Raw genomic sequence first — 13517 nt, 5'->3', positions numbered from 1 at the left:
GGTCTTGGTACTGAGCTGGTAGCGCTCGTCCTGCCACTGGGGCTTGTGGTGGTTCTTTCTCCCAAGAGGCTTTGGGATTTCAGCCTTCCTGCCAGACATAATGTATATTCACCCTTCTCAAAAGATTTCTTTTGGGGCGCCTGGGTGGCTCAGTGGGTTGAGGCCGCTGCCTTCGGCTCAGGTCATGATCCCAGCGTCCTGGGATCGAGCCCCGCATCGGGCTCTCTGCTCAGCAGGGAGCCTGCTTCCTCCCTTCTCCTCTGCCTGCCTCTCTGCCTACTTGTGATCTGTCTGTCAAATAAATAAATAAAATCTTTAAAAAAAAAATAAAAAAAAAAAAAAAAAAAAAAAAAAAAAAAAAAAAAGATTTCTTTTAAACTCCTTAATTTAAAATGATTAAAATTCCTTGTACACATCCTTATTTCCAAAGGATGACCAGAAAAAAAAAAAAAAAGCTTAGAGAAATTACCCCACTAAAATTGGTTTTTACAAAAATCTAATTTTTCATCATTTAAAACTAGTTAATCAAACCTGAAAATGCCAGTCTGTCCCACCACACTGAACCTGCCTGGATGATTTAGACCAACATGGTTATAACCTAAACAAGTATCAACTGCCAGCAAGGTCTACACACCTGGGTTTTATTGCGGCAACCCCGGCATTCGTATGTATGGGTCCTCGTGTTAGCAATAGCCATTATTCCGCAAAGATTGCAGACATGAACCTGATATGGATCTGATGCCTCAAACAATCTTTCCCTCAAAAACTGGGCTGCTCCATGGGCAATCTGACAATCTCGTTCCATTTCTCCAAAACGCAGGCCACCATCACTGTTAAGGAACAAAGAACAGATTTTGTACTTATAAAGCAGCTTCTCCACGAATGAGTCTCCCAGGCAGTCCAGCCTGAAATGATAAATGTTCACTGGCAAAAGTAATTGAAAGAACATGTGAATGGCAACAGGTTTCCCCAGTATGGAAGTGAAAAGAAATGCACTGTTTAAATGGTCAAAAAGTGGATGGCAATGGCTTAACAGTCTCACATACAAATACATAAAACCAATGATTTCACCAAAAAAAGAGAAATCATCGGTCAACTCTGGAGGATACCAGACAACTAACTGTTTTGAAAACTGGTAAAGAAAAAGAATCAAACATTTATCCTGCCTATATGAACTATGTCATGAAGTAACCAGTTGAGGAAACAAAGTTTCTCTCTACAGAAGTATTCCAGCTATTAAGAGAAGAAATAAAATTAGAATCTCATCAATTTGCAGTCCCTATTTAATTAAGGGCTTCACATAATGATCACACATAGCTACTAAAATTGTTAAGACACAACCAGATACTGGAAATATACAACACTGTAAGTATTCCTGCAAAAGAATGCAATCTTTCCATTTCATCAAAGCTCAAGATCTAATTGGCTGTTTACAAGAAAAATAGGAATGTACAGCCCAGGAATGCAATCAGCAAAATCCAGTGTGTGAGAAACCCTCCGGGGCAAACAATCCAGTTTCTTCAACAAATAAACTACAAGGAAATCAAATCGAAGGGCAAGCTATAGTTAAAAAAAATAACAAAACCCTTCAACTGCAAAACACAGATGTATTTGTATCCTGACTGAAATCAACCAACCTATTTAAAAATTATCCAATCAGGATGTGCTATGGTGAGTGCTGCGAAGTGTGTAAACCTGGCGATTCACAGACCTGTGGCTCTGGGGCTAATAATACATTATATGTTCATTTAAAATAAATAAATTATCCAATCGGGAAAATTTTAACATCAGATACTTAATAATATCACGGTTACAGGTGACGCCTGAAAAATGTGTAAGGGGCGCTGATAAATACAAATGATTCACTGAGATGGTTTCAGATTCTACATCACAGCTAACCTTTAAGAAACTACAACTGGTTTTGGCACAGCATCAAAAAATAATATCCACAGTCACCTAAAAAGGTTACTAAAATATTCCTCCCTTTTCCAACCACATATCTATGTGAGGTAGGATTTTTCCTCATATACTTAAGTATAAAAAATACTGCAATGGAATGAATGCAGAAGCAGATACAAGAATCCTGCTGTCTTCTAGTAAACCAGCTCACTAAAGAGATTTGCAGGGGCACCTGGATGGTTCAGTTAGTTAAGCGTCTGCCTTTGGCTCAGGTCATGACCTCGGGGTCCCGGGATCCGGCTCCAGTCAGGCACCTGCTCAGTGGGCAGTCTGCCCTTTAAGGGCATAGGATATGATGAGCACTGACTTATGTGCAACCGATGAATTACTGAACTCTACATCTGAAATTAATGATGTACTGTGTATTGGATAACTGAATTTAAATTAAAAAAAATTTTAAAGATTTGCAAAAAGGTAAACGAATGTCACTCATCACTAAATTTGGTAAATATATTTTCCATTAAAAATGTCATTTATGTTGGGACGCCTGGGTGGCTCAGTTGGTTAAGCGGCTGCCTTCGGCTCGGGTCATGGTCCCGGGGTCCTGGGATCGAGTCCCGCGTCGGGCTCCTTGCTCAGCGGGGAGCCTGCTTCTCCCTCTGCCTCTGCCTGCCTCTCTGCCTGTGCTCACTCTCTCTGACAAATAAATAAAACCTTAAAAAAAATGTCATTTATGTTAATGTGTAATGGGTTTGTTTTTTAAGATTTGTTTGGGGGAGAGATGGAGAGCACGCACACAAAATGGGCAGCACAGAGGGAGAGAAAATCCTCAAGCAGACTCTCTGAGCACAGAGCCTAATGCAGGGCTCGATGCCAGGACCCCTCACATCATGACCTGAACTAAAAATCAAGAGTCAGATGCTCAACCAACTAAGCCACGCAGATGCCCTCTTATTATTTTTTAATAAATTAATATTTTAAGTCTTAATTTTAATTAGTTACTATTTTAAGTCTTTAGCATGATTAACATCAATGGATACAACTCTAACAAAAGTTCTGAGGGGTCCTAGAACCAAGAAATTTGAGAACCACTCTTTCATAAATAAATGCTGAAATATATTTATAAAAGAAACTGATGTCTAGGCTTTGCTTAAAAATAATCAGGAGCTGGGGTGCCTGGGTGGCTCAGCTGGCTGTGCCTTTGGCTCGGGTCATGATCCTGGAGTCCCAGGATTGAGTCCCGCATCAGGCTCCCTGCTCGGCAGGGGGTCTGCTTCTCCCACTGACGGACCTCTCTCATTCTCTCTCTCTAATAAATAAAATCTTTAAAAAAAAAAAAAAAATCAGGAGTTGTTGGAGTGGGGAGATAAATGTAATAAGATTGGCCACTGATAATTACTGATGGGGAGTGACAGGCCCACGGGGGTTTCATTATACCATTATCTCTATTTTTGTATGTGTTTAACATTTTTCACTTAAAAAGGCTAATTAATAATAACAATGATGGTGATGCAGCTCTCTTACCGAGATCTACCCTCCATGGGCTGTCTATTAAGGATCTGAATAGGTCCCCTGGCACGAGAATGAATCTTATCATCCACCATATGCTTCAAACGCTGGTAATATGTGGGACCAATAAAAATCTGTGATGTGATTTTTCGACCAGTGAACCCATTGTACAGGACCTGAAACAGATTTTGAAGTACAGACTTAAGAATATTAAATATACATGCATAGATTATATGATTTCATTTGTATGAAACAAAGCAGACAAAATATAAAATCAAGAGACTGTTTACCTTGGGGTTGGGGTGGGAGTAGTAAATGGAAGGAGACATGAGGGGGCATCTAGGCCCAAAAGCGTTCTGGTAATTTTTGAGATCTGGGTGCCAGTCACACAGGTGTGTTCACTTTGTGTGAAATAAATTCATCAAGCCATACATATATGACTTGTGCACATATTTAAAGCATGCATATTTCAATATGAGAATTGATTTTTTTTAATTGAAACTACATACATACAGAAACACAGCTACTAATGTAAGAGCAAACATACCTCATTTCCTCTAAGATGGTAGCCATAATCAGATAATAGATTAGAAATCTTCTGCACATTAACAGCATCATTAAATGGAGTGGCATCACCAATTTCACCCTTGTTGGCTGATACCTTTTTTAAAAAAAGTAGTCTTTAAAAGCTGAATCCTTCTATCACCCTTATAATAAGTCTTTATCAGTAAAAATATATTCAATTTAAAAAAGCCCTTCTATATAGTAAAGATTTTGAACTTCAAAATCTGTTACAGAAAGATGTAATATTTAAATTTCATTTTATTAGTATCTTAAATATTTATAACAAACTAATCTGAAAAAATTAAAACTCAATTATAAACCTTCAAAAAGGAAGCAATCCATGAGAACAGATACAGAAAGAATGAAACTCCCTATTTCCCATGGCTCAAAGAAAATAACATTTTAATGCCGTAAAACCAAGTCACCCATGTGTTAGGCTATAGCCATTCTATATGTTCATTCTCTACGAACAAGATACTTAAAAACAGCAAACCCCCACTGAACGATACATGAATATAGCTAATAATATAGCTATACAATTATTAAGTTCACAGTGAACTAACCACCAATGAATTAACTCCTCATCTACAGAAAAGAACCAGTCAAAAGGATAACCATATATGTATGCAGAGACTGGATGTAGTAAATTTTACAAAAATTCTGACTTAGCCAAAACTTCACAGATTTTTGCTGGGGGTAAAAAAAAAAACCCACAATTAAAACCAACTTAAAAGTAGGAAAATAAGTATACTAGCTTTTTTCCAACAAAGAACTCAAATATGAGAAGTCACCTATCATCATTTTAGAAGAAACATCGGTTTGGAACATTTTATATATTTTTTGGGGGGGGACATATATTTTTAAAGAAAATCTCTTACCTTCCCTTGAAGACATTCAATCAAGTGACCAATAGTCATTCGAGAGGGAATGGCATGGGGATTTATGATGATATCAGGGGTGATACCCTCACAGGTGAAAGGCATATCCTAGAAGGGAATTTTTATTTATTTATTAAAGATTTTATTTATTTATTTGACAGATCACAAGTAGACAGAGAGGCAGACAGAGAGAGAGGGAAGCAGGCTCCCCGCTGAGCAGAGAGCCCAATGCGGGCCTTGATCCCAGGACCCTGTGATCATGACCTGAGCCAAAGGCAGAGGCAGAGGCTTAACCCACTGAGCCACCCAGGCGCCCCGAAGGAAATTTTTAAAAGGAGACAACTCAACTACAAAACTGGAACTGATTCCCCCCACCCTGAAGTTTTCTACGTCCTCAGTTCTGTTCAACATGCTCTCTTCATATTCTTACTCAACACTAAAAAGTCAAGCCTCTATCACCTTTGCAGTTTTAAGTGAAAGCAGATTTTGATTCAATAAAATGTTAAGCAGAACTTTGGGTTCGGGTCAGGGAATTGTAAGATACCTACCTCTTGTCTGTACTGAATACCACAAGTACCCTTTTGACCATGTCGACTAGCAAATTTGTCTCCAATCTGTGGAATTCTAACAGAGCGGACCTGAATTCATATAAAAATAGGTTAACTTAAGCCAAACTGGTTAATTTTTATAAACAGCAATATGAAAAAGCTATACTCACCCTTATCTTACAAAATTTATATCCTTCCTGGTTGAGAGTTACCATAACTTGATCCACAATGCCTGTCTCACTGGTTCTCAGGAACGTGCTACAATCTCTCTTGGTGTAGCGTCTATTAGTGCCCTCCAATTCATCTTCATTTTCGGGCAAGGTGACTGTTTTGCCTATAATAACATCATCTCCTGATACACGGACTCCAGGAGCTATCAAACCATCATCGTCCAGCTTGTCATAAATGGCATGCCTCATACCTAGGAGGAAACAGACATGGAATTTTCCAAAATGGTACTACTATATAAAGTATTTAAAATGTCACATAATCCGGGCCATCTGGATGGTTCAGTTGGTTAAGCACTGGCCTTCAGCTGGGGTCAGATCGAGCCCTGCATCAGGCTCCCTGCTCAGTGGAGAGTCTTCCTCTCCCGTGCCCTCCACCTCCCACACCCACTTGTACGTACACATGCTGTCAAATAAAAGTCACATAATCCCTCCAAAAGATTAAAACCAAATACATATCAGTTCAAAGTCAGAGAGAAATTCATAGGAATCTTTAACACCATGAACCATGTGTAGTAATAATAACAATGCTCTCAATTCTAAATACTACAAACTATTCTGAATTCTTAAAAAAAAAAAAAACCACTGGACTGAGCACTGGAAAATCAAATTATTTATATGCTTGGTGATTTTGGATACAGGTGTTGCCATCTTCTGATCTTTTGCGTGAAAAAGAATATGCCCTCGGAGAGCCTGGGTGGCACAGTTAGTTAAGCATCTGACTCTTGTTTTCACCTTAGTTGTGATCTCAGGGTCATGAGATGAAGCCCTGAGTCCTGCTCTGTGGGGAGTCTGCTTGGGTTTCTTTCTCCCTCTTCTATCCCTCCCTCCTGCGCTCACCCCATCTCAGTGAAATAAATAAATAAATCTTTAAAAGAAAAAGAAAAACAATATGCCCTCCACACATATCCTCTCACAGAAATTTTGAATTTCATCTTATGTAATCTTAACTGCACTGGACATCAATTCACTACTACACAGAACCACTCACAGAAAATGGAATAATAGAAAGATGACTTAAAAACAAAACACATTTTGGGCGCCTCGGTGGCTCAGTGGGTTAAAAAGCCTCTGCCTTCGGCTCAGGTCATGATCTCAGGGTCCTGGGATCGAGCCCCACATCAGGCTCTCTGCTCTGCAGGGAGCCTGCTTCCTCCTCTCTCTCTGCCTGCCTCTCTGCCTACTTGTGATCTCTGTCTGCCAAATAAATAAATAAAATCTTTAAAAAAAAAACACACATTTTACTTCACACAATACCATCAGAAGTCCCAACTGTAGCAGATACAGTTTACCTGGGACGTCCCATCCATCCCACTGCATACAGTTTTTAAGTGCCTGTGAAAATCGTAACTAGATGTAAGTTTGAGTTTTCTAGAACAAACAAAAGTACCAGGTATGACCTTTGTTTACCCGTTAAGTGTATAGACAAATATGGTCACACTACAATGTGGAGAGGGAGGGAGTTCCCATGCAAACACGTACACTGAGGCAGAGTTCAGAGTACACGTAAAAAGGGCTGCAGTGTAACCCATGAAATTACATGACTTCTGTGATCTCCTCTTCAATGCAGGATCTACCAGGGTGGACCTTAACAAGCCAACTCCTATCTGCGAAGACATTATTTTATATATGAACTCTGCATAACATGAACACACACTCCCCTGTGACAGGGGCCAGGGAGAAGTATTAATTAGGAAAACCATGCTATGTTGACTTTAAATTCCATAATTTAAATGTATCACTTACCCTGGCAAGTTTCACGAGTTGGCTTCTCAAAAACTTCTTCTTGATCAAATCCTTTTTTAGATTCCTGTTCTTTGTATGATCGATAGAAGACAGACCTAAAAACACACGGTTGTAAAGGTAACTTATATTTTACTTTTATGAAAGAGCTTAGAACATATTGACAATTTTCATTTTATTGATATTTGGGAGATAATTTAAACCATGAATCTAGGACAAGAGTTTACTGTATTAAGAGTCAAAGTTAAGTCTTAAATGCTGTTACATGGGCCACACATATAAGCATTTGACCTGTAATCTCTAACACTGCTAGATTATATGAGACCAGCAAAGACCTGAGGTCACTAACTGCAACCTCCTACCTAAAATAAGAACCCCTTCCATAATACTGCTCAGAGATGGTTACTCAGGATCTGCTCCAATATTTCTAGTGAGAAGTTTATGGTATTAAGCTATCATGCCCACCCTCTGGTCCTAGTGCTATCCTAACACTATACAAAAAAAAGAAACCCATCTTCTAAATTTCTTTTTTTTAAATTTCCAGTTTTTAACCAATCTTCACATGCTATGTATTTGAGATTGTCAATAAAACTGAGCATAATTTTAAAAAGTTTGAAAAAAAACCCACTGTAACTGTAAAAGTTATTTATGGGTCCTAAGATTAATAGGTTTATTTTTAGACATTTCCATATTATCTAAATGCAAACATGTATTTGCTTAGCAAAAAAGAGTGGGGGGGGTGAGGACCTCAAAATAGTAGCATCTGAAAATCCTGAGACACAAGACCTGTGTCTTCAGTCATTCATGACCAGTACCCAGGCCTCCTGTTTTCTGCAGTAAGGCATTGATTTCACCACACTCAACTCTATACAGATATCCACAGAATAGTATGTGCCTGCCAGATATCCATAAAGCATCATGAATGGAGGCAAAAGAGTAAATATCTTAACAGAAAAATTTCTCTGTTGTCACATCAAAATTTCCTCCAGCCTGACCTTCAAAACCACCAAAAAAGTTTGGCTACATACAAGCCAAATCTATTTTTAAAGAACCTTTTTTTTCTTTTTCTTCTTTTTTAAAGAACTTTTTTCATTATTACTGTTTGCACTATATCTGTGTTTCGACAACTACTGTAAACAGCTGACCTGAAAAAGCCTCTGTCTACAGCTGAACGATTCATGATAACAGAGTCTTCTTGGTTATATCCCGTGTATGATGCAATGGCCACAATGGAGTTGATACCTGTAGTGCACGTAAGAGCATATATTAAAGCCTCATCTGGGAAAAAATAAAATTGTTCCTTTATTTATTTTTGAAAAGTTAAAGATTCCTTAAGTTTTTTATTCCTGGTACCACTTCCACCATTTACAGAGCAATGTACCTGATATAATGAAAAGAAAAAGAAAAAGGCAAAGCTACAAGACATAAGACCCCAGGAATGTACATCTAGGGGCACCTGGGTGGCTCAATCAGTAGAGCAAGCGACTTGATTTCAGGGTCAAGAGTTCGAGCCCCGTGTCGGGCTCTTGAATCTTAAAATCTTAAATCTTAAAAAAAAAAAAAAAGAGGAATGTACATCTAATTGACACTACCTTACTTTAAGCAATAGCTGCACGTTTTGCAAACTGTGACTGTGACAGTCCTGAACAAGAAAGGTTTCCTATCTAACCTGCAGTAACTTTTCTGACCATGGATCATCATTCCTTCTGCGACAGATTTTTACAATTCCTTTAATGCATTTGGGATGACTCGCAAAGTAACCTGCAGTTTTCCTGACAACTCGCTCTCACCCCTGCTAAGAACTGTAGCCCTGTTCTTCTGAGTTATTTCAGAACCTTCTGCTACCATATCCACCACTTCCACCACCAGATCCATAACCACTACCAAGGGGCTACCAGAGCTTCTTCCACCAAAATTGCCCCCCTTCATGGGTCCACAATTTGACTGCTGCTGTCCACTGTAAATTCCAAAATCATCATAGTTCCTACCACCACCATAGTTAACTCTTCCAAATTCCCCCCTTCAGGGGCACCTGCCTGGCTCAGTCAGTTAAGCGTCTGCCTTTGGCTCAGGTCATGATCTCAGGGTCCTGGGATCAAGTTCTGCATCAGGTTCCCTGCTCAGCTGAGAGTCTGCTTCTCCCTCTCCCTCTGCTTCATGCTCTTTCTCTCTGATAAATAAAATCTTAAAAAAAAAAAAAGAAAATTCCCCCTTCACCGTAACCACCATTTCCTCCTCCACCACCACCACCATATCCACGTCCCTGGTGTCCATATCCTGGGCCCACCACAACCTCCTCGACTGCTATAACCAAGACCACCACCATCATCATCACCATCCTCTATAACCATCTCTGCTGCCACACCACAGCCTCCTCTCCCACTGAAGTCTCCTCCATCACCAATTAAGTAGCCACATCCACCTCTACGACCTCTTTGTGATCCAGTAGACTACATTTCTTGCTTAGACAATGCCTTTTCCACTTCACAATCATGCATGTTAATAGTGTGGCATTTCTAAACAATTATGCCAACTGTATCATGATCATCAAAAGTTACAAAAGTCCTCTCCTTTTCCACCTCTTCCTATCTTCCGTAACTTCCATGGTTTCAATCTTGCCACTCCTTTTTTTTTGTTGTTTAAATATTTAAGTAATATCTCCACCCAACAGGGACTCAAACTCACAACCCTGGGATCAAGAGTTGCATGCTCCTCCAACTGAGCCAAGCAGGTGCCCCCAGAGTTTTGTTATTAACTTGAATTCATTTCTAACACTTTAAAAATAAATTTACAAAGCTTGGAATTCAAACTTTTCTTGAAAAATCAGATCTGGCATCACTGGGCTCACTTACACACATCACAACCATAGCTGAAGCTGAATAGAGCTAACCCCAGTGGAAAGGCAAACCTCTCTCTAACCTGCCTAATGCTACAGGAGTCTAAGGCTGCAAGCCCTAATTAAAAGATAACACTAAATACTTTGTGCTAAATATAACCTTGACTGCTGTCTACAAAAGAAGAATCATACTAACAAGAGGGCATTTGTTCTTCTGAGGACCTTGATGGGTTTGCGTATTTAAAGTTGGAGCTAAAGTGCTCTGCTTGGGAAGGAAAAGGAGTGTGAAATTCTACAAGGAAAGGGCAGTATCAAGGAAGTGGACACAAGTGGGTAAAACCCTAGTAGCAGGGAAGGCCTTCAGAGAATCAGAAAAGTCTAATAAATAGTCACTCTTCGGGTGTGCAATGAAAACTCCTCCTGAAATCTAAATGATTTCCTCCATGAAATCTTAGTAGCACCCACACTGGTCACCACCATTTCATGTGGATTCTTTGAGAGAACTAAGAAGAATTTTAAGTTTCACAAATGATCAAGCAGCATAATACAAGGAAAATACATAAAGATGCAGGTTTCCTGAAGGCAGAGGGGGCTCTGAAAGGTGGAGAATTTGCAGAAATCTTGGGGTCCTGGGTGATGTGATATGCTCCTACTAAGGAAGCCAGGAGTAGGGCATATATCACATCTGTGATACATGGAACAGGCAAGACTTCCCCAGCATGTCCTCACATTTTGGTGGAGCACCACCTATGCCCCGTACCTCTATCCAGGTGATGCAGCCTACAGGTGCTCAACTGTCTTGGCCTTGTGAGGCTTTCCTGTATCTTGTGTGACAATTCCTGGATCACCCACATCTGTATGCTACACCAACTATACAGCCCAGGAGGCAGCCCCTTCCTTCCCAGAACCTTTACCCAAGGTATCTGGGCAAGTCTGAGATCAAATTTATCTAAAAACAGGAACTTCTTAATTATGCTTCTTATACTTTTTTCTTAAAAGCCCCAAATCAAGATGCAATGTAATAAAGAGGCAAAGGAATAAGAAAGAGAGAGAGGAGGAAAAGGTCAACATTTGGTCAAAAAGGAAAAACATAGGCCAGAGTCTTGAATTCTGGACTTATATTTCTTAAGTTGTATAACTCTGGGCAATAACTTTTCGGCTCCTGTCTCCACAGCTGTAAATCAGAGATGATACCACCACCAATATTTATAGTTAACATTTATTCCTCCCATACTAACTGCCAGGCACTAAGCCATGAGTTTTAAATAGATTTAGTCATTTAGTCATCACAAAAACTTTATGAGGTAGGTACTATTATCATTCTCATTTTGCAGGTGAAAAAATATCAAAATGCTTTTATGATGCTTAAAAGTAACATGTGTAAAGCACCTTGGATGGTGTTTCACACAAACTCAATGCCCAATAAATATAAGTAACTTCAATAAAAGTATCTGTGAGCTATGGAGCGCCTGGGTAGCTCAGTTGGTTGAGCAGCTGACTCCTGATTTCAGCTCAGGTCATGATCTCAGAGTCCTGGGATGGACCCTCAAATCTGGCTCCAAACTCAGCAGGGAGTCTGCTTCAGGATTCTCTCTCCCTCTGTCCCCCCAACTCACTCTCTAAAATAAATAAATAAATCTTTAAAAGAAAGAAAAGAAAAAAGAAAGTTTCTGTAAACTAAAGGACTATAGAAATCTGAAATCTAGGACTACAACCCACCTGTTAGCCAGGTGCACACCCTTCCTGCCACTTTGCTCTCACACACGTCAAACCGCAGCTCAGCACTGAGGACACACTAAGTCCCTAGACACACTTTAAGATGAAATTCTGTCACAAGGATTTTTGCTCCCAGAAGATGTCAGTCACGATAATAGTACACTACAGAAACAGGAATGATACTCATCAAAAAAAGTCATTCCTTAACATAACATGATTAGCCCCAACCCCTCAGTCAGGGCTCAGAATTTGGCCAATGAAGATGGCATGTAAGACAAGGCCAGGGGCAATAATTCAGCCAGGAGGTCGGGAGATTGGTTACATCAACAGAGTGAACCAATAAGTAAAAAAAAATGAGGTCAGTGGGAGCCAGATTTCTCCTTATGAGAAAATGGAGTTCTAAAATAAACACTCCGGTGTTGGACTGCAATGGGCGATACTAGTGTGAACTCATGTTTCCTTTGACATATAGTCACAAAAATAGACAAAATGGCAGGGGGGCAGTATGTGCATACATATTTTCCTAGGTTATCCGCTGAGAGGACCTAGAAATGATGATATTCTAACAGAAAGAAGCACACTTAGCACCCACACTTTGGTTTCCACATACTACCCTTCGCTGAAAGAAGAAATGGCTGAGTCCACGCTTAAGGAAAGCACAAAATACAAGTATGTAAAGAAATATGATGGACCTATCAGGAGTCATCTTGTAGGTGTTCCCACTGGAAAATCTGGGGCAATTTTAGCATCAAAATGGAATGAATGGGGACGCCTGGGTGGCTCAGTTGGTTAAGTGGCTGTCTTCAGCTCGGGTCATGATCCCAGCGTCCTGGGATCGAGTCTCACATCAGGCTCCTTGCTCAGCAGGGAGCCTGCTTCTCCCTCTGCCTCTGCCTGCCACTCTGCCTGCCTGTGCTCACTCTCTGACAAATAAATAAATAAAATCTTAAAAAAAAAAAGTATATGTTTAAAAAAAATGGAATGAATGATGGAATTAGAAAATCGCCATTTGGCAAAAATCATCCTGCTAAACTAATGGCTGAAAGTTTGTCAAGGAACAGAATATTTACATCGTCTCAAAGTATCTCTTCACAAAAGACTTACTATGACTTAGTACAAAATACTTATAATTAACAAAAAATGGAGAAATCTGATAAGATACCATCTTAATCACATGATAAAAGTTAAAAGTCACTACTAATGGGACATATAGATAGCATGCGCCTCCTGATAGGATGCAAAGAGAACACAGCATTATTTCTACGCTAGTCCTGCCAAAAATTCATACCCTGAATACAATCATGGGGAAACAGTCAAAGCCAAACTGAGAGACAAGGTCCAAAGTATAACTTGCCTGAATGCTTCAAAACGAGAGACAAGGAAAAACAAAAGAACTGCTCCACCCTGAGGAGACTAAAGAGACATACAACTAAATGCACTGCACAATCCTGGATTAGATCCTAGACCCGTGAAGGACATTATCAGGACAACTGGCAAAATTTGAACTAGGGATTGTTCACTAGATGGAGATCAATGCCAAGCTCCTGATTTTGACTGTGGTATTGCGGAGAATGGCCTTGTTTTTAGGAAAAATTCA

The 13517-nt window shown here is 39.7% G+C and overlaps 1 protein-coding gene across 1 annotated transcript in view; it reads right to left on the bottom strand.

Moving 5' to 3' along the window:
* POLR2B (RNA polymerase II subunit B) overlaps positions 1–13517 on the bottom strand; it is a 46008-nt gene that overhangs the window by 325 nt on the left and 32166 nt on the right. Inside the window, exons 17-24 of the mRNA XM_080797032.1 lie at positions 8514–8610; positions 7372–7466; positions 5569–5819; positions 5399–5488; positions 4851–4958; positions 3956–4069; positions 3424–3584; positions 635–830 (exon numbers count right to left, since the gene is read on the bottom strand). Coding sequence (XP_080653158.1) covers positions 635–830; positions 3424–3584; positions 3956–4069; positions 4851–4958; positions 5399–5488; positions 5569–5819; positions 7372–7466; positions 8514–8610 — 1112 coding nt within the window. The remainder of the gene's footprint in view (positions 1–634; positions 831–3423; positions 3585–3955; positions 4070–4850; positions 4959–5398; positions 5489–5568; positions 5820–7371; positions 7467–8513; positions 8611–13517) is intronic.

The sequence above is a fragment of the Martes martes genome (genome assembly GCF_963455335.1).
Source record: "Martes martes genome assembly, chromosome: 2".
In the NCBI taxonomy this organism is placed as follows: domain Eukaryota; kingdom Metazoa; phylum Chordata; class Mammalia; order Carnivora; family Mustelidae; genus Martes; species Martes martes.
The sequence above is the reverse complement of the archived record's forward strand: the minus strand, read 5'-3'. Positions and strand labels throughout refer to the sequence as shown.